Genomic DNA, 25799 nt, shown 5'->3' with positions numbered 1-25799 from the left:
AAGAAGAAGAAGAAGAAGAAGAAGAAGAAGAAGAAGAAGAAGAAGAAGGAGAAGAAGAAGAAGAAGAGCAAAACAAATATTTAATCAGCTACAGGTGAAGTCAACAGAAAGGACTGTGTGGAAACTCTGGCTTAATTCCATTGCACATGAGCTCGAGGGACCCGCACTCTGTTTTCAGGAGGGTTGCCCTAAATTAACAGCTGATGACTCTCCTCTATCAACGGCTGTACTGTTCCCTCTGACATCTCCATGGGTTATATACCATCCTTCTCAATTAGGGCAAACTTAGCTTGTCATCCCTTCCATTCCAAAGGTATCAATGTGCTCTAGGGCTGGGGAGAATTCTCAGCCACTGAGGTGTTGGCCATGGAAACATTGGGACCCAAATTCCATCCCTGGCACCCATGAAAAACATGGGCACAGTGCCCAGCATTGTAATGCCTGGAGAGTGACAGGTGGATCCTGGGGCTTGCTGGCCATTCAGTGCCGCTGATCAGTTTTGCCCTCCACTGGCTCCTTACCACTATGTTCTCTGCCTCATCAGAGGCCTAAAACAAGGACAGTGGATTAACAAGCCAAAATAGACCTTTCCTCCTTATAAGTTGATGGTCTTAAGTCTTAAGTATTTTGTTACAGTAATGGGAGATAAGAGGCAACATATATGTATATACACATATACTTAGTGATGGTTTGTATATGCTCGGCTCAGAGAGAGTGGTACTACTAGGTGTGACCCTGTTGGAGTAGGTATGTCACTGTGGGCATGGGCTTTAAGATCCTCATCCTAGCTGCCTGGAAGTCAGTATTCTGCTAGCAGCCTTCAGATGAAGATGTAGAACTCTCAGCTCCTCCTGCACCATGCCTGCCTGGACTCTGCCATATTCCCACCTTGATGATAATGGACTGAACCTCTGAACCTATAAACCAGCCCCCATTAAATGTGTTCCTTATAAGAGTTGCCTCGGTCATGGTGTCTGTTCACAGCAGGAAAACCCTAAGTTATATTTCCCCTCCAAACTACAAAGGACTCTGTAGCTGAAGGTGATCAAATGCAAATGCTTTATGCCTTCCATTTGCCTACAAGCAAAATAGAAGTTCACAAAAACAAATGTCTTTTTGACTTCCTCCTGCCTTTCTTCCTAAAGGCTGGGAGTAAATTTCAAGGCTTCTTTATTGACTCAGAGACTCAGGAGCAATGGGACCTACAGTTCTTCACATGAAGTGTTTCTCACCTTGGATGCCTGGGGCAATGTCACCCATGTCCCATCACCTCCCTAAAATGTGTTGTTCTTTGTGGAAATACTTTTCCCTCAGGCGATACACATGTGCTTAGTAAATTGATGACGTTTCCCCTTCATCCACTTATCGCTATGGGGCTGTGTCTCAGCCACAAACTCAGGGCAATTGAGGGAAAGTATGGGGTTTGTTTTTGTTTTTTTGGGTTTGGGGGGTTGTTTATTTGTTTGTTTGTTTGTTTTTTGTCTCTCGTTTTGGTGACTCAGGTGGGATTTCCAAGATATCTCATTTGCCCCACAGGAACCAGAAGAAGAGGACCCCATGCCAGACATTTTGATGTAGGACCTTTGTATATGACATCATCACTATCTGGAGTAGACCTTGCTTCGTGGTACATATGGCTGGCTTGTTCACCAACTTTGAGGCTTGGACAAAATGAATGTGGAGAATCTTATGTAAAATCCCCATGCCACGGAGCACCTTACATTAAATCCCTATGCCATGGAGAGCCTTACGTAAAGTCGCTATGCCATGGAGAACCTTATGTAAAATCCCTATGCCACAGAGAGTCTTACGTAAAGTTGCTATGCCATGGAGAACCTTACGTAAAATTCCTATGCCACGGAGAGCCTTACATAAAGTCCCTATGCAACCAAGCGCCTTACATGAAATCTCTATTCCATGGAGCACCTTATGTAAAATCCCTATTCTATGGAGAACCTTATGTAAAATCCCCCTGCCACCCTCGGTATGATCCTTGAATCACCTCCACTGCCTTATTCCTCCTTCCTTCAAGTGCTTATTTTATGTGAAAAAAAAAATCACTAGCTTATGCTGATCGGCATTATTCTTGTCTTTTAAAATACATGTTCCCTGGCCAGGATGTCTGCCTGCTTGTTTTAGAGTACCTCTCAATACACAGAAGCCCTCATGGTACCAATCAGTACTTTATGCTAGTATGAACCAAACTGTGTTTCATTTATGGGGTGCTTCATATTGCCAACTTGGCAGGATCTAGGATCTGCCAAGCAGATACTGAAGCAGCTCCTGGAAAGGAAGCATGGTGTAGAATCTCACCGACCTTAGCTACCACGAGAATCTCACATTTAAGGCAGGGTCAAATGACCAACGGCATCAGAGAACTGCAGGTATCCGAACACTCTTTGTTCTTTCTGAGTTGAGCGCAAGGGCATAATCAAGCCTTGTGTACCAACCAAGGTCTGACTGCATCCACTGAGTATTAGAATAAAACCATTTCTTTGATAGCTGTTCTTTTAAAGGTCATATTTATTAATTTGTTTCTTTGTTGTGTTGCTCTGTGTGTGTGTGTGTGTGTGTGTGTGTTTGAGTGTGTATGGTGTGTGAGTGTGTATGTATGTCTATATGTGTGTGTGAATGTGTGAATGTGCATATGTGTGTGAATGTGTATGTGTGTATGTGAATATGTGTGTCTGAGTGTGTACGTAAGCATGTGTATGTTTTTATGTGTATATATGTGTGTGTGAGTGTGTGAATGGTGTGTGTGTATGGTGTGCGAGTGTGTGTGTGTGTATGAGCATGTGTATGTGGGTGTGTGTATTTGTGACCATATGTATGCGTGTTTGTGTTTGCATGTGTGTATGTATGTGTGTGAGTGAGTGCGTGTGTGCTCAGGTGCCCATGCATGCATGCATGTGTAGGTCAGAGGACGACTTTCAGGTGCCAGTTTGCTTTATCCATCATAGGGGCCTTGAGGATAAGTTCAGGTCACCAGACTTGGCAGCAAGCGCCTTTACCTGCTGAGCCATCTCACTGGCCCTTTGACAATTGTTCCTTCTGGACAAACTGTACACTCTGTACTTGGGGGGTGTGGGTTGCTTCGGCTTATGGGTCCATTATCTATGGGAACCAAGGCAGGAACCTGAAGCAGGAACTCATTCGAAGTAAGCCATGGAGGAAAAGGCTTATTGCCTCTCTCCAGGGCTCGCTCAGCCTGTTTTCTTATAGTGCCTGGGTTCACCTCCCCAAAGAATGGAGGTCGCATCACCCACAGTGGGCTGGGCCCTCTCAGACCAATCATTAATCAGACCCTACAGACTTTCTGTCAGGCCGATCCTATGGAGGCAAATCTTCAGTTATTGTCCATTTCCTCTTCCTGGATAACTCTAGCTTGTGTCAAGTTGACAAAAACTACCCTGCACAGTGGGAGACATTGGCAAACTGGCAAACTGGCGAACTCAACTAGGCATCCATTTGGGTTGACCCAGATTTTCATGATGTAGTTCAGAGGACGCATAGAACATGGCCCTTGGCAGATGACTCCCTGGAGGGCACCTCTGAGGCCAGAGGCTTGGCTGTGCCACACCTCCTGGGTGCAGCGACTGCAGTAGCCTGGGTTCTACTTCATACTATCATTCTGGTGATCATTGGTCGGTCACTGTGGCAAACAGTGACAGAAGCGACTTAGAAGGTGGAAAGGTTCCTGTGCCTCACCGTTTGGGAAGGCATGATCCAATGGCCAGTTGTTCCTGCTGCTTTGGGCCTGTGCATCAGAGCAACATCCCTGGGCAGAGAAGGCTGCTTATCCCACCACACTCAGGAAGTAAGGGGGTTTGCCCTATCAGCCTGCTCCCCTTCCAGCTCAGAGTTTGTAATTAAAATGTTCTTGCAGATCCTTATGTTAAAAGTTTCTTTCCCGAGAGTGGCACTTTGGGGAGGTGGTGGGGTGCTGACGAGGTGGAGCCTAGGAAGCCATTTCCAGGTCATGGGGAAAGGTGCCCTTAAAAGAGGATAGTGGGTCACTGGGTCACTGGGTCACTGGTTGGGTTTTCAACTGTTCAATTCCCAGGGCCCATACTGTGGAAGGAGAGAACCAACCCGTGAAAGTTGTCTTTTGATCTCCACATGTATGCTATGGCATGTGGCACCCCATAAACAAACAAGCAAACAAATAAATACATGCAATTTTAAAGAAAGAACAATTGTCAAATAAAATAATTATTACCAAAACTCAACAGATGCATTTGAACCCTGACTGCTACCAAGGCTTGTCTGTGACTCAAAGCACAGCTCCCCTCGGGCCTTGATGATTCAGAGCCCGCAGCCCATGGGGCAGGTGCATTTGAGTCCCTGTGACCCTCTAACATCTCACAGGAGACATTTGTGTGGCATGGCTTCAGCTTTCCCATCACAGATTGAAGTCACCAAGGGCTGGCCATCTGTCTGTCCACACAGATGCCAAGGAACACGGAAGTCCTGCAGCAAGAGCCACCTGTCACTGCATGGCCCTGGGAAGGTAGATATTGCCCTCTGCTTCCTGTCCCCTTCTTATCTTGGCCCCTCTGCCAATCATCTATATTTATAACTTCTCACCCCCAGCTAATAATAAATGAACAAGTTGGCCGCTGTTTCCTGAGCACACAGACATGAATAAGTCTTCAACGTAAGGATCTGCAGGAACATTCGAGATGCAAACTCGGATGGGAGGGGAGCAGGAAGACAGGGCAAGCCCCCTTTCTTCCATTCCATGGGGTGAGCAGCCTGCTCTGTCCAGAGATGCTGCATAGTGTATAGGCCCAAAGCGGCAGGGACAACAGTGACCTGCTGTCCCTTCCCCTTGCACTGCAGGGACACTCTCCTCTGACATAGAACAGAGATCCCTTCCTGAGCCCTCAGATTTTTCTATCCCCTTTTTAAAGATAGGCTCCACCCCAACAAGAAAATCACCTGCTTACAAACAGAACATTCCACGTTAGAAATGACTAAAAATGGCTCCTCCTCAGGCTATCTCTAAACTCTGAATTAATGTGACCTTTTACAGGCGATTAGTAGGGATTTTAGAGAAAATAGAACCATGATTTTATTTTTTTTTTTAAGCAGAGAACATTCCCCTTGACACCAAGACTACAAACCACATCTTAGGAAACTGGCCACTTAAGAAAGATGGCCAATATTCCTAGATTCATTGAGATTTCTTGAACCCCTCAGACATTTATATGAGGTGCCCACACTTCTCAAACACAGAATGTTAGTTTGTGCTGGCCTACATGGAGATACCCAGAGGACAAGCTCCATGACACATAACTCTGACAGAATGTTCTTCTAAACACACATACACACACACACACACACACACACACACACACACACAGAGAGAGAGAGAGAGAGAGAGAGAGAGAGAGAGAGAGAGAGAGAGAGAGATTAAAAAAAAAAGCCTACACCTGTATTAAATGGATTTAATAGGTGCCTCTTCAGACAGGAATGAAACAAGGTTGTATTTGTATATGTGTATGTGTATATGTATGTATATGATATATATGTGTATATGACATGTATATAATATGTACTTTATATTTATTTATGCACATGTGGTATACATGTACTCCTTGGTGTACAGATGCACATGTCTGAACTTGAGTGCAGAGACCAGGGGGGACATCAGCTTCCGCTTCCACCACTTTCCATATAGACCTCTGAAGCAGGGCCTCTTTCTGAACCTGGAGCTCCAATCTGTACTAGATCAAAGGCCAGCAAACCCAATCACCTCATGATTTCAGGACTAGCAGTCTTAACTACTGAGACAGTGGCTCCAGCACCTATATGTACTCCATATGTATGAATATTTGCATGTGGCCACACACCCTCTCCCTTGAACCCCCACTCTCTTCTCTAGAAATTATCTAACTCTCTCTCTCTCTGTGTGTGTGTGTGTGTGTGTGTGTGTGTGTGTGTACACCCCCATGATGCATGTGAGTGAGCATGTATGTCGAGGTGCATATGGAGAGGCTAGAAAATAACCCTGTATAGTCAGTTGTCTTCTTCTACCTTGATGTGAGTTCTAGGAAGAAAGCTCAGGTGTCAGGCTTAGAGGACCAGTGCCTTTTCCCCCTGCTGAGCCATCTTGCTGGCCCAGGACTAGGTTTCTAAGGTTTACAGAGGGAACTGCTATTGTCTGAATGCCACCTTCCCCAAACCTACCGTTTTCAGGACCCAGTGCTACTGTCCTACACAAAGCCAACAACACACAGAACTACAAAGGTAAGCTGAGCCTCTGCAAAGGCCAAGGAGCAACGGAGACAGAGAACTATAGACAGTTTCCTGTCTCCATCCTTAAAAGGGCTTTGATATCTGTCTTCCTTGGTCTCCAGTCTGCCTATAGCTCAGAATGGAAGAATGTCTGACCTTGACTTTAACAGAGGGATATTTTAAGATTACACGGCAGGTCTCTAGAGAGTCAAGAGTGTTAGCCAGGTGGCAGCTCACATTTCTGATATTAGCACTCAGGAAACTGAGGCAGGAGAATTCTTACCCCTTCAAGGTCAGCTCGGGATACATGGCCAAACCTTGTCTCAAAAAGTTGGGCACTCCCAACCCCCAAAACCCAAAGAAGTCTGATGGATTTCACTTTGCAATTCTAACACTTTTGTGGACCTGCTTAGCCATGAACTATGGAAGTATGTGCCTGTTGTACATGTGTGTTCTTGAGTTCACACCTTGCAAAGAATCTAACAAGAAGGAAAAGGAGACTTCAGAGGTGTGATCCTGTGTGTGGTATTTAAAAAAAAACCCACATCTTTTGAAGATGCTGGCAGATCATTAATGTGAAGGTGACTGATGGGGACTTGGCACAAGGTCTGCATGGATTCCACACCACTTCTGTGGAACTGGGACGTGAACCTATGATATCACTGTGTCCCGGGAAACAGTGAGACTAACCAGACATTAGAGAAAAGCTCGTCACCCTCTCTCTGAGTCTAGAACCCTAGGAAATTACCTTGAACAGCTACACAATACAGAGAACTGTATTTAGAATACAGTTTCAGGGTGGTTCAGTCGGTAAAGTGCCTGTCACCTAAGCATGAGAACCTGAGTTCAATCCCCAGCACCCACAAAAAGCTACAGTAACAAACAGGAGTAGTACAGAGGTCTTACTCCCAGCACAGGGGAGGTAGAAACCGTAGGACCCCTGAAGCTTGCCTAGATACAATGTTGAGCTCCAGGTCAGTGAGAGATCCTGTCTCAAAAACATGGAGTGGAGTGATTGAGGAAGACAGCCAACATCGACCTCTGGCCTCCACTAGCAGGTGTAAATACATGTGCATGCACACACACACACACACCAGGTGTCCTGGTGATATAACTCCCCACCCAGCAAGAATATGTGCACAGGAAGTTCAGACACACACAGAGTGCCATGTCTTTAGGGGGCAGGAACATCAGGGCTCACCTAAGAGCTGAATTGTCACTCTTTTTTGTTGTGGTCTCACTGCGCTGTCACAGTTTTACTGGGACAATTAGGAGCATAGCAATAACAGATATAAAAGCATGGATCCAGCTAGATGGAGAGCTTATCTCCCAAGAAAGGATATGTCACAGTTCTGACCACGTGTCAGACACTTGGACCCACACCAGCCATATGGACATAGCATTTGTGACTCATCCTAGAGCATATACTAGTCTACACCCTTGAGAGCTTACCTGTCACCCCAGAGCTAGATCCATGAGAATCTAGGATAGTGAGTCCAACTTTACACCAAGACCTGCACAGAACACCCTAACTATGAGTCTTGACTAGCCTTGGGGGTGGAGGTGAGAACACTCAGAGCAAGGTGCTCCTTGATTCTATAACCCTGAATAGTGCACAGTCCCAAAGGAGGTGTACACCTGTCATCAGCAAACAGGGAGGCTGCATTCAGTCCTTTGTTCTATCAGAGGGGTGGCCCCAGGAGCAAGCCCTATCTATACCTGTGGTTTCCTGGGGCCAGCGTGTGTGTGTGTGTGTGTGTGTGTGTGTGTGTGTGTGTGTGTGTGTGTGTGTGTGTGTGTGTGTTTGTGCGTGTGTCTGTGTGAGTGTGTGTGTGTGTGCGTGTGTCTGTGTGTCTGTGTGTATGTCTGTGTATGTCTGTGTGTGTCTGTGTGTGTCTATGTGTGTGTGTGTCTGTGTGTGTGTCTGCGTGTGTGTCTGTGTATGTCTGTGTGTGTGTCTATGTGTGTGTGTGTGTGTGTGTCTGTGTGTCTGTGTGTGTCTGTATGTCTGTGTATGTCTGTGTGTGTCTGTGTGTGTGTGTGTGTGTGTGTGTGTGTTGTATTGCATGCTATATGTGGAGGTCAGACAACAACTTTTGTGGGGCATAGTGTGGGACACAGTCTCTCTCCATAGCCGTGGCTGTCCTGGACTTCACTATAGAAACCAGGCTGGCCTTGAGCTCACAGGGACAGAGAACAACTTTGTAGCCATCCTGGCAGGAATGAAGATGCTCTAAACAGACAATGTGCCCTCTCTTTGCCTATCAGACTATTGAAACAATGGACTCGAAGAAACTCAAGGTTCCCCAGGAATCTCCAGAGGAAAAGGCTGCAGCAGGGGGCCAGCTCGATGGAGAGCCTATCTTCCAAGAAGGGATATCTCACAGTCCTGACCACAAGTCAGACATCTAGAAGAACAGACTGGAGCAGGATAACAATGGTCAGTGATGGGTGAGACAATACCTTGACCAGATCTACTTCACTAAATCATCCTGTCCTCTATTTAAGTCTAAACCTCCTGTCGGGACTCAGAAGAGGGACTTGGAGGTCACTGGCCCTAAATGTCCCTTCTTGTGTGCTTTCACTACTCCTGGCCTTTTTAATCGGCTAGCTGAGGTCAGGTGGCCAAGCCTGGCTCATTGGGGAGCTGCTAGGGTCAAGACTGTGACCCTAAAAAATCTACAGACAGTGTGATGTTGCCAGGACTTTCTTAGGGAAGCTCTACGCACGGTTCGGCTCTTCCATCCCACCCCTCACATGCAAAGCCTGTGAGCAGTGTCTCTTACGTCTCTTCAGTCTCCTCAGAGCCAGGCCTTTAGTTTAATGTGGCAGAAGCCAGCTTTGCCCGATTTAGCTTTCCCTGTCCTTGATAGCGGGTAGGCCAGGCCATGCATCAGATAACAACAATGACTCCCTGCCCATGAGTCAAGGCCCAGCCCTTCTTTACTTACCTGCACCCTCGGCGGCTGGCTGCTGTTGCCGTTGGTGCGGGTGATTCTGGACTCTGGACTCCTGAAGGCTGCACTTTCACTCTCTATGGACAACCTCATGCCTGCCTCTGGACATGCGCACTGCGCAGATGTCCGCCCACAACAGCCTTCCTTCTGCATTGCCAGCCTGAGCTCACCCGCGTCAGCGAGTCAAATACCGTTCCCTCCCCAAGACAGCTGCTCAGGTCACTGCCACCCACATCAAGTCCTGCAGAGACCCACACATGTTGCCAGGGGCCTCATTCACCCTGCCTCTGCATATCTTCCCCTCTACAGAGAGGGCTGTCGGGGCTCTATGAGCGTACTTGATTGTCTCTGAACTGTGAACGCAATAGGAAATACCCAACTCAGAAAATAGACCCCTGTGGCCCAAGTGGAACAGTGATCCCCGGAGAATACACGGATTGAAGATGATCCTGAAGAGAGCCCCGCCCTTACCCTTACCCCAGCTGGATGCCTTCATCCCTGATATCCCTGCACTTGATCTTTCTGGACTTCTTCATCACATCTGAACATAGCATTGCCTTAAAATGAGGCATGAAGGGCTAGGGATGTAGCTCAGTCGGCAGAGTGCTTGCCTGGTGTGCAGGAATCCCTAGGTTCCATTCCCAGAACTGTGATCCCCACACTCAAGAGACAGACGAGGAAGGATTGGGAGTTCAAGATCATTCTTGGCTGTAAGATCAAGGCCAGCCTCTGACACTTGAAACCATGTCTCAAATAGTTACACTAAACTAAATAAGTAACAATAATAAACTAAAATTAGCAGTTAGTTTTGGCTAACTAAAATTAGTCTCACTCTTTGTGAAATCATGCTGGACCTTTATGGATGAGACTGACTCTTGATGATGTAACTTCACTATGTTCTTCCCATGGTCTTTGCCAGTGACATTCAGAAGGGACTTCGAACAGACCCCAGCATCACTGAGATCAGCTGACAGCCTGTGTGCAGCAGGAGACAAACCCAGGAAACAGTGGACAAGAGGTGGCATCCTCAGGCTGTCCTCCCTCAGCTCCCTCTACTGCCAGAAGAAAGAAGATGGACTCTCATCATCTTCCACTCTGGACAGCGCTTTCTGATTTTTTGTTTTCAGTCTCTCTTTGTCTTCATGGTTTGGACTGTTACGCTTCAACTGCTTTGGCATGACAGGAGATGAACTAGAACGGTGTAGGTGACAGATGGCTCATCCACACAGCATGCCCTTCCCTTCTGCAGGGGACCCTGCCATCCCATGCCCACTAGGAGGCCCATCTGGAGCTGTGCAGTCTGCAGGCTGCCTCTGTGTGGTACTTGCCAGGGCCTGGGTGGAGGGTGGAGGATGAAGGGGCTCTTCTCTCAGCTCAGAGCCTCCGGAAACCACTCGGCAGTGACACATAGGCGGGCAGCTTGGGAACAGCTTCTCCTGTGTCTTTAATTAACTTAATCCACCTAACCATGTTCTTTAAATAATTGAGTACCTTGGTAACCGGTACTCAAGCACTTGAAGAATCTTGGTTACAGGAATGCTGGAACCTTTTAATTTTGGTTTCAGACATTTCAATTCCTATTCCAAACCAAGGCTGCACCCAGAAAGAGAAAGCATGCCCTAAGGGATGGAAGGCTTGGTTGAGGAGAAAAGATCCCTTCAAACTGTGAAGTGGCCCATGCAAAGGCCTCCAGGGGGGCAGGATGTGGCTCAGTGGTAGAGTGTTTGCTTGGCTAGAATGTGTGAAGTGAGGTCCTGGGTTCAGGCCCCAATACTACAAGAGGAGAAGAGAAGAGGGGAAGGAAGGGAGGGTAGAAAGGGAAGAGAAAGAAACAGAGGGAGAGGCAGAGACAGAAAAACTGAGAGACAGAGAAACAGAGACAGAGAAGGGGAGAGGGAGTGGGGAGAGGAAAAAGGAGAAAAAGGGAGGAAAACAAAAGAGAGGAGGTAAAGGGGAGAGAAAGTGAGCAGAGACATCTAAATGAGACAGACAGACAGAAGGGAGAGAACAGAGTCCACAGGCACTCACAGATAATCACAATTAAATCTTTTTTTTTTAATTTCCAAAAGTTTAGGAATAATTTGTGTGAATCCTCTAATTTTCTCTGCTACTAATTAATGTCCATTTATACAGCAGAATTTTCTAATGTGCCACATTAGAAACGCAGCCAAATCAAGGTAGCATGTAGCTTAATGGCCAGAGGCTTGCCTAGCATAATTAAGGGCCTGGACTGTATACTCTAGGATTATATACTGCCTGCCCAATATGGGGAGAGGTTTTATAGGAACTGGAACTGAGTAGAGTCTGAAGAGTGGCCCTCAAAGCCACAGCTGTGTGGTTGAAGCTGCCATTTATCATTAGGTTGGAAATTCTCCAGGAGAGCCTCACTATGTAGCTCTTAGGGTGGATCTCTGTGAGCTCAAGGCCAACCTGGTCTACATTCTGAGTTCTGCACCAGCCAGGGCTACATAGTGATATATTCTCTCTCTCTCTCTCTCTCTCTCTCTCTCTCTCTCTCTCTCTCTCTCTCTCTCTCTCTCTCTCTCTCTCTCTCTCTCTCTCTCTCTCTCTCTCTCTCTCTCTCTCTCTGTCTGTCTGTCTGTCTCTGTCTCTCTCTGTATGTGTGTGTGTGTGTGTGTCTGTCTGTCTCTGTCTCTCTCTTTCTGCCTTTCTCCCTCTCTCTGTCACACACACACACACACACACACACACACACTAGGTGTTTTTCTAAAATTTGGTGATGTTTTCCTGTCCAAACGGTACCTTCTAAAATGCTCAGCCTTCTTGAAAAACAAACAAACAAACAAAAAACTTCACATTTGCATTATTTGGTTCCTAAAAGCAAGCTGCCTAGGTCAGCCCTATGGTGTCCTTCACATTATCCACTAAAAACTGTGCTGGATGTATTTGCTTGCTAGCATTCTGTCAGCTGCGTATATGTGACATTTTATGACATGCATTTTATATGAGCTATCAAATATTCAGTATCCTCTGTGGGATCTATAAAATACAAAGCTCTATGTTTTTCAACCTCTCGAGTAGCTTTATACACTCTTAAATTAGAAACAGAAGCAAACACTAGGTACTCTTCATTAGCATGGAGGTTGAAAGATTTAAAACCATTAAGAGGCTGTCCAGCATGGCTGCAACTTACCCCAGAGAGCCATACCCTCTGTCTAAAATCCCTCTCTCCTCTTCTTGTCTATTCCCCTCAAGGTGAAAGTCAAGTCCATCTCTCAAAAGCATTCTGCCCCATTAGGGAACTGGGGACCATGGCAGGCACAGCCTTCCACATTTCCAAGCTTGACCTTTACTGTACCCCCTGTACCTGATGTAACCCACCCTACAAGGACCCCCAAGTTCAATGCTATGGTTGGATGCCAGCCCTCACATGCTAAGCCTGCTCTTTCTTGGCCATATATTGTCAGTAGAGAGGGGCCCTATCTCAGTCAGTGTTCCCCCATGCCCCCCACACACACCCTTTTAGACATGCTAGTAAAAACCTTCTGGAACATGTCACCTGTTCCCTCAAAATCTGTCAGGGCTTCCTACCCCACAGCAAGCAAGGATGGTCCCACCATGCCCGCCTCCTGTTCCTGGAGCCTCACTCAGCTCTGGCTAAAATAGCTCTTTAGCTGTGCCACCCATTGCAGGTGGAGAGCTAAACAGCTGGGAGAAAGGGCGAGAAGCAGGGTAAGGCTGGAAGGACAAAACTTCAGCTAACGTCACTTCTAAGAGAACCCGAGACCTATGTGCCATGTTCAGAAACTCTTGGGCAGAGTCTTCTGGGGAGGTGGACATTTCTTCTATCTCCCCTATGACCTCTTTCAGCCTTTACTACAAACCTAGCCAGAGCCAGAAGAAACTTCAACAGACTTCAAGAGAACAGGAAGAAACTGTAGAGCCTGTGAATGCATGGATACAGAAGGCACATCACAACTGGGACCCCCAAGCTTGTCGCCACAGAACAACCCCACATATTTTTCCTGATACACTGCCTTATTAGGTAGCCTAGACTGACCTCAGACTCAGAAAAGCCCTCTTGTCCCTGCCTCCTGAGTGCTGGAATTATAGGCGCATGCCAGCACACTAGGTTTATGTGGGGCTGAGGGGTGAACCAAGGACTGTGCAAACTAGGCAAGCACTCTACCAACTGAGCCACATTCAGAGAACGTCTGAGAGACTGACTGTGACTTTGTTTGTCTTGCTCTCCACTGAACTGACCAACTGTATGGGTCACTGTCCTTGTTGCTGTGACAGACAAAAGTCATCCAAGACATAGTCTATCTGGGCTCAGTGTGAGAGAACTGTCTGTCCTAGTGGGAGGGCCTGGCAGTTGGAGCATGAGGCAGCTGGTCACAGGGCATCCATCATCAGGGGGCAGAGAGATAGAGGCTGGTATTCAGCTCACTTTCTATCTTTTATTCAGTCTAGGGTCCCAGCCCCAATGGGGTGTCACCCACATTAATTAATCCAATATAGAAATCCCTTTACAGGCAATGCCAAAGATATCACAGACGGTCCCCATCAGAGGCACGCCACAAGTTAATAACAAGACCACATGTTCTGGTGAACAACTGTCATGAGCCTTCAAATTAATGATAACGACTCTAGCTGCTGTTCATTAAGCGCCATAGGCCACGTGTGGTTCTGAGCGCTTTACTTATATTATCCTTGGGGCCATGCCTCTACAGATTGGGAAACTGAGTCACAAATAGGAATCTTGTCTCCTAGGTGACTCCAGATGTGGAACTGACTCTATTAACCATGAAGTGGCCTTCTGGGGGCAGGCTTCTAATTTCCAGCCCAACAGGTAACTAGGAATAACAAACTATCTGAGATCCAGCAGATGCAAACTGCAAAACATGGCCAATGTCCAGCAGGAACCTGCTGACCTGGTCAATGTAGCCATAGTCAATTTTGCAAATTAAAGTGTGTAAACACAGTAGAATTAGAAAAGAGCAGACAAGCTTGCCAGCCCAATTCCCCAACCCTGACCTTTTTATAGACCTCTGGCTAGTGTCACATCCCAGCAGCAGGCCACTGACAAAGTGGCCACCAACTGCAAGGACACAGTCTCCCTAAAATGAACAGGGAAGGTCATAGCCTAGCTGGGTCCAGGGCAGAGAAGTTCAGGAGAGCAGAATGCTCAAACACTGTGTGCTTCACCACCTGGGCATAGATAGGGTGGACCCTACTCTGTGCTGCAGGGGTCTGGGTGACCCTACTCCACACTGCAAGGTCATAAATGACCCTATTCCACACTGCAAGGGTCTGGGTGACCCTACTCATATTGCAAGGGTCTGACGGAAACTGTTGTGATGATTGACCTTGAATATCAGTTTGGCAGGATCTAAAATGCCCTAGAAGATGAACCTCTGCGCATGCCTGTGACAGAGATCGGCTAACTGAGGTTTAAAATAATCCACCCTAAATGTAGGCTGCACCATCCCATGAACTGGGGTCCTGAAGTGTATACAGTGAAAAAGCTCAACACCAGCATCCATCTCTCTCCGAGTTGTCATTGTGTGACCAGCTGCCTCACTTCCTGCCATCAGACCTTCCCTGACAACCATGCCCTCAAACACTGAGTTAAAATCAACCCTTCTTTCCTTAAGTTACCTCTGTCAGAGAGTCCGTTACAGTGATGGGAAAAGCCACCAATGCAGTTGCCATTTGTGGATACCACTTGAAAGTAAAATTGAGATCACCACTCTAACCACACCAAAAGAGCATTGAGTGTCAACAGTGGTTCTGTCCCTGAAGCCAGCTTTGTGCTGGGAGGCACCCTTGGAAATACTTTTTTATTTTTTTGGAATGGGTCAAAAGAACTGACTGAGGGTAACTCTACCTGCTTTGGTCTAGATAACATCAACTGCGTCCTGTAGATCACAGACCCTCCCCCAACACCAGTCAATGTTGTAGATACTCTCCCTTCCGCAGTGTTCTGAGGGCCCCACTGCTCTCCCTGGGCTAATGACACCAGGGAAGATCCTATTCCTAACAAGACTGGAAGTTCTGCTATTAAAAGCAAAGATGGAGTTGCCTGAAATTCATGGCCACTTGGTTCTAGCAGTACATTCCAAGTTCTATAAATAGGTACAGACACAGCAAGTTTGGGGCTGAAGGGTAAAAGAATCCTTTGAGATACTGAGAGACTAAAGATGTAGAGCAGATGGGATGGGTTTATACATTTAAGCCTAAGTCTTTGTTCTCTCTCCTTGACCAGTACTGGCTAGAAGCTCTCATAGAATTTATCATAGTGTGTGTGTGTGCATACATGTACATATTTGTGTGCATATCTATGTGCAAGTGCGTGCCTTGTGGACACAGAAGCCAGAGGACAATGTCAGCTGTCCTCTTTATCTGTCTCCACCTGACCCTCCAGAGACAGGATCTCTTACTTCACCAGGCTGGACTGACAAACAAGCAAGTACCAGAGATCCCCCTGCCTCTGCCTCCTGAAGAGCTGGAGTGGACTGTGTGGGCTTTTGATCCGAGTGCTAGGGGGTTGAATTCAGGTCCTTATGATGGCACAGCATGAACTCCCCCCACCACCACCACACACAACCCTGTTAAGTTACACAGTGTTCTTAAGCAGGAGCATGCTGAAGTGTGTTTTTTGGCTCAAGGGCATCTGTATCTATATTTGGCTCTGCAGGAGTAATGTCCTGTTTGAGTACCATGCATAAGGCTTACAAGAGCAAAGACTTAGAAATTTTTTTTTCTTTGCTTTGTGTACTTGCTGGTTTTGTGTGTCAACTTGACCCAAGTTGCAGTTATCACAGAGAAAGGAGTTTCCTTTGAGGAAATACCTCCATGAGATCCAGGTGTAAGGTATTTTCTCAATTAGTGATCAAGGGTGAAAGGGCCCATTGTGGGTGGTGCCATCCCTGGGCTGGCAGTCCTGGGTTTTATAAGAAAGCAAGCTGAGCAAGACAGGGCAAGCAAGCCAGTAAATAACATCTCTCCATGGCCTCTGCATCAGCTCCTGCTTCCTGACCTGCTTGAGTTCCAGTCCTGACTTCCTTTGGTGATGAACAGCAACATGGAAGTGTAAACTGAATAAACCCTTTCCTTCCCAATTTGCTTCTTGGTCATGATGTTTGTGCAGGGATAGAAACCCTGACTAAGACACTTTGTTTCTCTTCCATAGTGTCAGGATTACAGGTGTGAGGCCCACTGCTTGGAAACTTTTGTTTCTTCTGCCCCTATATCTAACCTTCCCTGATACACTCTAGCTAAAGGACAAAAAGCAAAAACAAAAAACAACAACAAAAACAAACAAACAAACAAACAAACACAAACCAGACAAAAGAAGCCCTGCTTCTTTGCTGGGGCTGTTACTGCACAAGGCCACAGACTGGTGCTCTAAAACGGAAATTGACTTTCTACTTCCGGAATCCCAGACCTAAAGGCAGAAAGTCCAACATCAAGGTGTTGGCAAGTGAGTTTCTTCTCGGGCTTCCCTGGCTGGCAGGTGGTTGGTTTCCGGGCTGGGTCCTCATTTTCAATTTACTGATCTTTCCAGTCCTATCTCTAAACCCAGACCCTGCTCCAGATTTCTGGCTAGGACTTGAACATGGGGGCTTGTGGAAGACTCATCAGGCCTGAAACAACCTTCTTCCGCCAGAGGTTAAGAGAGCAAGAGCTCCTCATCAAGTTGTAGCTGGGCCACTCACGGCTGTAATAAGCCAAGCAGAGAATTCAGCCTGCGGGTTTCAGCCCCCCCTCCCTGCCTCTGTACTGTGAGAAGATGATGCTGTCCACAGCCCGCAATCTTTAGAGCTTTAATATTGTAGGTCATGGTCAGTCTGTCTTTCCACTGCCTGTCTTCCGTGTTTGCCTGCATTCTTACCTTCCCACTTCAGTCTGCATGGGTTCACAAAACCACACAGCTCAGTGGATGAAAACCAAGACCAGGGCTGGAGAGATGACTCCATGAGATGAGATGAGTTAAGAGCCTGTCCCATTCTCCCCGAGGACCCAAGTTCAGTTCCCAGCACCTGTGTTAAGCAGAGGGCTCACAATCACCTATAACTTCTGGTCTTGCTCCAGAGAATCTAACCCCCTCTTCTGGCCTCTGATAACACCTGCACTCAAGTGTACATAATTAATCATAGACGCAATCATATACAGACACAAAATTTAAGACAAATCTAAAAAGAGAAAGAAGGACCAACATGGTTCTTCAGAAAAGCCAGAGCCTCCACTCTGCCTCCAGTGTTACAGATTCACCCTGGGTGATGGAGACTTTCTTGTTTATTGGTTGATCTCATTCTAGATAGAATACATATTTACTGCTGTTTGATTTGGTCCGATTTTGTTGAGACAGGATCTCACATAGCCAAGGCTATCCCTGAGCTCCCAATCCTCCACTTCTGAAGTGCTGGGATGACCAGCATGCAGCCCAATGTTCTGCACTCGCTTTTGATAAACAATCCCAGCGTGACATGGCGTGACATGACGCATGGTTTTGTTGCCCTTCAGAAAGAATGAGGATGTGTCACAGAGTTGCCTGAGTAATCTGGGACATCCGCCTATAGCCATCGGTTTCCCAGAAGGCTTGCTGAGGATCAATATCTCAGAGGTGACATCCAGCTTAGCAGCCCCCAGGGAACTGTGAGGAACACTGCTGTAGCTGTCTTATGGCAAGAGGGCAAAAGGGAAGGGCACTCATGGAGGCCCCCAGAGCTCCTTCCAGAATATTCCTAACAGGTGTCTGAAACTTGCTTTGTAAAGACATAGAGAACAGGTGCTTTAGGGTGTGTGGCCCTGTGGTTTCCATGACAACTTTTCAATTGTTCCAGAGAGCAGCTCTAAGGCACACAGAAACAATAGGTGTGGCTGGGTCAGTAGACTTCTTACACACCAGGAAAGTGGATTGTTGCCAACTTATATTGTACTCAGAATATTTTACTTTTGCTGCCCAGTTTTTGAAAATATGGGTACCATGCTTCGGGCTTCATAAAGCTGTGGGCATAGCTGCACACCAGCCACTAATGTTCCCTGTCTGTCCTAGACATCTCGTAAACACTGGTTGAGGGTAATGACACAGGTTTAAAAGGATCAGGTAGCACCCCATTATTACCTGTTCCCACCCCATATTTAAAGCCACTCACTAGTGATCAGGTAGTTGCTGCCCTGACTAACCCAAAGCCTGGTGTCAAAACACCCCAAACAATTCTTTCTTGGACACCGTTTTCTTTGATGTGTGTGTGTGTGTGTGTGTGTGTGTGTGTTTGATAGAGTTCTACTCTGTAGAAGGTGCTGGCTATAAGCAATCCTTCTACCTCAGCTTCTCTAGGACAGGAAATATAAGTGTGACCCTGGTTTTCCCGGAATTAGCAGGAAAAGTCACTTATCTGCAGATGGCAGAACAGACTCTGTCATGTGACCCACACATTGAGAAGAAAGAAAGGGTAGAGACAGCTCACGCACTGTCTGACTCCTAACAGTGCATTTACAGGGCACCCATTATCATGCTGAGGCCCCGCGCGCAGGAGTTCAGGAGATGGTAAAGCCATAGTCCATCACAGCTCATATGGCTCCTAAGAATGAATGGCAGCTAGGCCTGGGGATCCAGGACCTCCACTCCAGCTACTCGAGAGGTTGAGACAAGTTGATCTAGAGCTCAAAGCATGGCTGTCTGGGCTACAGAAAAAGCCTGGGCAGCCTAGTGAGATTCTATCTATCTAACAAACAAACAAACAAACAAAAAAGCAAACAAAGGTCTTGGGTTTAATTAGTGCTTTCCTAACAAGTAGCATAGTGTGAGGCCTGGAGTTTGAGACCCAGCAGTGAATAAAGCAAAACCTCAATGACAAAACAGAGAGGGAGTGGGGAAGGAGGGGAAGGAGAGAGGAAGGAAAGGAGAGAGGGGAGGAGGGAAAGAGGAAAGAGAGAGGGGGAGGGAAAGAGGGAGGAAAGAAGGGATGGAGGGGAGGAGGGAGGGAAGGAAGGAGGGAGGGAAGAAGGGAGAGGGAATGGAGAGAGAGAGGGAGAGGAAAGGGAGGGAAGGGAGAGAAGGAGGGAGGGAAGGAGGAAAGGAGGGAAGGAGGGAGGGAGAGGGAGAGAGGAAGAATGAGAGGAGGGAGAGAGGGAGAGAAAGAGGGAGCTAAGAATGAATAACGTGGCTAAAAGTTTTGCGCAGCTACTGATGATACTAGCATAATTGTCTCATTCCCCAAGAACCCAAATGTGATTTCCGTGTACAGAAGTTGCACAGGGTGCAGTGGTCTCTTTCCCTTGCTTCCCCCCTTCCCTCAGAAAAGCCTGGCTTGGGCACCCTTTCCTCAGGTCTCACATGATTTTGAGATGCTGTCCTGAAGTCTCACTGGAATCAAGGTCGATGACATTCAGGGATGCTCCTCCATATTCATGGGAAGGGCAGACGTGGGAAGACTGTGGCTCTGTTCTCTTCCCTCTTGTACCAGAATAGGCCTCCTGGGAGGGACCCTCATAGAAAGTGGGCAGGAGAGCCCACTTTATACACAGGAAAGTAGAAATGTTCATAAGTATTGCTGCAGGCTGCAGTGCTACTTCTGTGAGCAGCAAATAAGTGGAGATGCCTCTCCTGGCCTGATGTCTCAGCCAAGAACCTTGCAGTGGGGAGAAGCAACCATCTTGTCTTCTCTACCCAGGAAAATAAAAAACAGATCCTCCTATCTAAGTACTAACCAGGTTCTGTCCTGCTTAGCTTCAGAGAACAGGCACATCCAGAGCGGGGCTGTAGACCAGTGAGGAATTTTGTTATCCTTAGGCCTCTTCTAAAAGGGTTGAGGACATTTTGACCATTTTCTTCCGTCCATGGAAGCTGGTACCAACGGGAGCCAGCAGACACTGACAAAAGCCCTTGTTAGCCTATGCTACAACAATGGCAGCCGGCATGGGCGTCTTTATGGGGTCTTACTACCTAATACGCACTAGCCCCCAAAACACAGCAATCCACATGCCTCAGTTTCCCCAAGGCCAAGACCAACAGAAATGTATCTTTGTGAAACCTGCCATTACTGTTCCAGACAAGCCAGGAAAGGGCCGAACTAGCAGCTGACAATCACCGTCAACTGACTAAAAGCACGTGACTAGTACCTGTTGCGGAGAGGGGTGACTGTGGGCCATCTGAGGTCTTCGCTTGCAGCAAACAGTTTCTTAGCAGTGAAACCCACCAGCTTCAGTCTCAGCACTGTCTGTGTCTCTGCCACAAAACCATTTTGGAAGCCATAGGTGCTATCAAATGCGTCCCATGATGGCATCAGCTCAAAACCGAGAGAGGAGGAACTTTGACTCACAGTACTCTGTTCATAATACCCCCTCACTAATCAGCTGGTTTTATACACTGAGAGTCTCCTCCTTTGTCTGGCTTATCCCTAAGTGCCCCTTGCTCTCCTTTCTTAAATGAACCCTTGTTCCAACACCACAGTACAGACTTTCTTCCTCAGAACGACAATGCAATACGAATACCAATACGACACCACACACACACACACACACACACACACACACACACACACATACACACACGCACCGAATGTTCCAGGAGTTGTAATGCTTCCTAATTATAGGGGCTGAGCTCACATCAAACACACAAATATTTCCCCAAAGAAATAGGATCTGAACTAGCTTTTGACGCATAGGATACCATGATTATACAAGAACTTCAGCACTGCCTACAAACGCCACCTAGAAAAAGCATGCATTCTTTTTCTCCTGGCTCTTCTTATCCCTGCCCTGTCTCCCAGGCCCGTAGGGTAAGGGCAGTCTTCATTCTCAAACTGCTCAGCCAAGGTTGTGAGCCAGTTGTGAACTTTATGTAAACACTCATGTCTATGGTGGAGGAGGGATTTACACTCTGACACAAATAGAATCCAAAAAGACCTGACTGTTCTGAATGATGTTGAGATAAAGCCTGGACTGTGGGCAGCAGGGGAGGAGCAGACTTTCTTTGGAAAGTGAGCCAACAGGTTTGTCTTGTTTGGGCATCCGTTTAACACAGTTTTAAAATACCACAACATAGCCTAGAACTCTTCCTGGGTTTATTACAAGTTCAGGAGCTCACCCCAGATTTCCAAACAATAAATTTACCTGATCTGGCTGGAGATTGTGTGTTTACTCATTAGTGGGTAATTAATAAAATAATTTACCGGGCCACAGCCCAAAGGAGGTTGTGAAGGGCCAGCCTGAGAGGCAGAGAGGAACGGCTGGAGTAAGCCAGGTGCAGTTGAGTCACTTGTAAAGGTGGGGCGGGGGCATAACACACTGTTCCTGGCAAGAACTCACAAGGCCCAGATTCCAGAGTGTCCCTGGGCACTGCGTGACCTTGTGCCTGCCAAAAGGGGCCATTTCAAAGATTGGATCTCATGCATAAGAAGAAGGGACAGTACTGAGGCCCTCTGAGAGTCCCTCTGGCTGTCCACGCACCCGTTTATGCCCTTCCTAGCCAGCACGCATGGCTAGCCACCGCTGACAAAACCTGGCCTTTCTTCATCTAGTCTAACTGTGTGCCCCCGGGGCATGTATGTTCAGCTGGCTTTCTAAGCCTCCTTGCAGACAGTGGAGCCTCAAAGTAGAAGAGAGGCTCAACACACCTGAAGTTGAAGCAACCTATGACTCAGGAAGCCCCACCATGTGGGGCCCAGGCCAAGTGAAACTCCCTTCACTTCTCCCACCCTTCTTCCTACCCGGAAACCCCTACAGGCCCTTCTGCTTAGAGGTCACCTGCAGAGAGCAGAGTGATGTCACCACTGTCCCCAAAACAGAGCCAAAGAAGCCATAATAGGTCTACAGTAAGGGAAGGGAGTCACAGTCATGAAGGTGACCCATCCAAGGGTCATTGCAGGTTCCTCCGCCTGGGGTCTCTGGGATGGGGCCAAGAACATTCCTTAAGCACTGGATACTCAACCCCTGGCCTTGCTGCTCAGTTGCCAGGACAGAATGGCGGGGATCTACCCTCCCATCAGCTCAGGGTCCTCACAAGTACGGAGGAGCGAATGAGACCCTTGCAGCCTCAAGGTCCAGAGTGTTTGAGACCACATTCCCAAAGAGTAACAGCTGTAATACCCATATCCTGCTCTGAGGTCACCTCGCTGGCTGCCGCCACTGAGAACCAACGCAGGATGCGCCCAGAGGAGGCCTGGGGACACCGGGGTTCCGGGGTGAGGTGGCAGCAACGGCCCTACCTGTGGTGGAGAGCACCGTGCTGGCGAAGAAGAGCGCTGAGGTGAAGTCCCAGTTCCAATTCCCCGAGGCGTTGCTGAGTACTGACACTCCATAATTGCTGGCCTCCAGCACGCGGCCCAGGAACTGCTCCAGCTGCGGCTCCGATAGGCACTCGTGCTCCTCCAGGAAGCGCCGCTTCAGCTTGCGCAGCTCCTGGCGCAGCAGGTCCTCGTAAGGCAGCTCCACGGACGAGAAGACCACGGCGCCGAACACCAGGTAGAGCAGGTAGCCCAGCACCAGGAAGCCGAAGCACCAGGCCGAGCGGTGCCGCTCCACCAGGCGCACGCACGAGCTGCCGGCCAGGGACTGCAGCATCTTCCCGGCGCCCGCGCTCCGCGCCTCCCGCCGCCGCTCCCTTTCCTGGTTCCGTGCAAATACAAGAGGCCAGATGATGTGGCGGTGACGTGGTTGCCGGCTCAGGTAGCGGGAGTTGGTCAGGCGGAGCGCTCTCACCCACTTGGCGGGAGCTGCTTGGCTGCCCGCGCCCCCTACCTGGCTTCCCAAACCGGAAAGTGCAGGTTTGGTAGCGCCAGACCCTGGTCAGGCCACCCCGAGGCTGCCTAGCTCCCTCTTCCCTTCCCCAGTGCAGTCAGCAGGCCTGAGCCAAGTGTGTGTGTGTGTGTGTGTGTGTGTGTGTGTGTGTGTGTGTGTGTACCACCCAAGCCCCATCCTAGCCACTTTTGTCCCCGAGGCAATCCTCCTGATTAAAGCTGCTATAGCCAAATACTAAGGGCACAGATAGATCCTGTCTTCCTCTGTCTTGTTGGCTGGACAGCTGAGCCATTTGCTGCTCAGACTATTGAAAATACAGTAAACCTCACTCTAAAAAGCACCTTGAAACCTCTCCGGACCCCAAACTCTACCTGGAACAGGAAGGGTCTGAGAGTAAAGGAGAGGTCTAATACTTTAAAACACAGCCTCTAGATTTTAGCTTAAACAATACCCCAAACTTCAGGGACTTAGTGGTCAGGAGACAGAAATGGAAATGCGCACCAGGGCACCGAGGAACTGACAGTGGAGGAGGTTGTGTTGTGAATTCTACATTTCTGCATATACATGTTCGGTTGTGTGCTTCCGAGAGTCACGGGAGGCGGGGGGGAGGGGGGGGAGGGAGGGCATGTGGGACCTGACTCTGTGACACTTCCTAGAGAAGTATAACAATCACATACATAATACTCAGCATAGCCATATCCCATCCTATACCTATTGTCCTAGTTAGGGTTTTTATTGCTGTGAAGAGATGCCATGACCACAGCCACTCTCATAAAGGAAAACATTTATCTGGATCTGGCTTACAGTTTTAGAGGCTTAGTCCATTATTGTTATGACTGGGAGCATGGTGGCACACAGGCAGACATGGTGCTGGAGAAGGAGCCCAGTGTTCTACATCTGGATTGGCAGGCAGCAGAAAGAGAGAAAGGAGAGGGAAAGAGAGGGGGGAGGAGGGAGAGAGAGAGGAGAGAGAGAGAGGAGAGAGAGAGAGAGAGAGAGAGAGAGAGAGAGAGAGAGAGAGAGAGAGGAGAAACTGGGCCAGCTTGAGCATTTAAAACCTCAAAGCTTAACCCCCAGTGACACACTTCCTCCAACAAGGCTATACCTCCTAATAGCGTCGCGCCCTATGGGCCTGTGGGTACCATTTTCGTTCAAACCACCACACCACACACATTTATGTCATTATATGCACATGGAATCAAGAGTCAGGGACATTCTAAAGGCTCCTGAATAGGGGGATGGGAGCAGGAAAGATAGCTTAGTGGTAAAGTGCTTGGATACCCAGACTTGTGGCCAGATCCTCAGGACCCACATAAAAACAAAACAAAAACAAATGCTATAGCAAGCACTGAGGGGACAGAAACAGTGGGGTCCCTGGGGATTGCCGGTCAGCTAGCTTTGATAGATCAAGTTCATGGAGTGGATTGATGGAAACACCTGACACTGACCTTTGACCTCCAGAGGTATGGATATACAGGCCCATAGGAACACACACACACACACACACACACACACACATTATGTGTATATGTATACACACGCACAAATAGGGAATGGCTAAGAAAGCCATTGTACCTCAATAGTATGAGTGATGAAAAAAACTTTAATAAAATTTATTATTATTGTTATTATTATTATATAATTATCATTATTATCAATATCTCCACTGAGCTCCGGGGATGGAACTCTGTTTGTTGGGACCGTGGTTAGCACCTGGACTGCTGAACCACTCCCCAGCCAGGATGACATCAGATCTTTAAAGATGAATTTGAAGACTATAGAGGAGTAAGCACAGCTGTCTGGAATCCCAAATATGCAAACCGTTTACACTGTACTCTATAACAGAATTGTGTCTGCAAAACAGGCTAAGATGTAGAAGTAGGACTACATCTACGGCAGCTGTCTGTGGGAAAGCAGAGAGAGGTAGCTTCGATTTCTTACATTTTAAAAATACTCTTCATCTATGGTAGATGATATCAGCATGAGAAAACATTAAAGTCAAACTGAATTGATCTAAATACTTAGAAAATCCTGTCATCTGCCTACTGAACAGACATTCTTAGAAATCATACATTCATAGAGAGTGTGCAACAGATTCACTGTTTTTTTTTTTTTTTTTTTTTTTTTTTTAATTTTAGTGAATAATCTCACCTCCTGCCTTCCTCGGAGATCCCTCCACATCACTCTCTGTATTTCAAAGTCTCCCCGTTGGTCATCTATTTCTTGCCTTCTTCCCCTCTCCCACGGACAAACACGTCTTATTTTCTAGGGGAAGCAGTAACTCACCACATTGGGCATTTGCTTTCTGGGACACAGAGCTGCACTCTGAGAAGCCAAGTCCCCTTGCCTGTCCTTTCCTCCTCACACACTGTCCTGTGAGGTGCTAAGCTATGCTCACCTGCCCTGTTTCTGGTCCTCTCTGTCCTTGGGGTTGTCAGTTCCTGGAGGATGCCGTCAGAGTCCTCTGGCCCTCAGAGTGTTGCCTTCCTCTCTGTTCCCTGCTGCTGCTGCTTCATGATGCCTCCTCCACTGTGGGGCCTGAGTTACATGGTTCCTGCTAGTGCCTCTGGTGTATGGGGATGGGGCTGCTTCTTCCTTCTTCAAAGCCCACAACTCGCCCAGCATCCTGGATGCTGAGATGCTAGTGAAACTGCATGTCCAGATGCGGTGGCTTCCTCATGCACACAAATACACATGCAGCAAGTAGGGACCTTAACATGTGCTGGCAAATTCTCAGACTCTTCTTATTAAAAGGCAGAGCTGGTGCCTGGCAGTGGTGGTGCATACCTATAATCCCAGCACTTGGGAGGCAGAGGCAGGGGGATTTCTGAGTTCAAGGCAAGCCTGGTCTACAGAGTGAGTTCCAGGACAGCCACAGTGATACAGAAAAAG

General features: G+C 47.7%; 1 protein-coding gene across 1 annotated transcript in view; it reads right to left on the bottom strand.

The window, feature by feature from the left end:
- The window catches only part of Kcnk1 (potassium two pore domain channel subfamily K member 1), a 36627-nt gene extending 13608 nt beyond the window's left edge, over positions 1-23019 (bottom strand). Inside the window, exon 1 of the mRNA XM_031341837.1 lies at positions 22376-23019. Within this exon, the coding sequence (XP_031197697.1) occupies positions 22376-22730 (355 nt within the window). The 5' untranslated portion in view covers positions 22731-23019. The remainder of the gene's footprint in view (positions 1-22375) is intronic.
- Between the last annotated feature and the right edge of the window lie 2780 nt (positions 23020-25799).

Source organism: Mastomys coucha, unplaced genomic scaffold (assembly GCF_008632895.1).
Source record: "Mastomys coucha isolate ucsf_1 unplaced genomic scaffold, UCSF_Mcou_1 pScaffold22, whole genome shotgun sequence".
NCBI lineage: Eukaryota > Metazoa > Chordata > Mammalia > Rodentia > Muridae > Mastomys > Mastomys coucha.
Note: the sequence above shows the minus strand (reverse complement) of the source record. Positions and strands in the feature narration are given on the sequence as shown.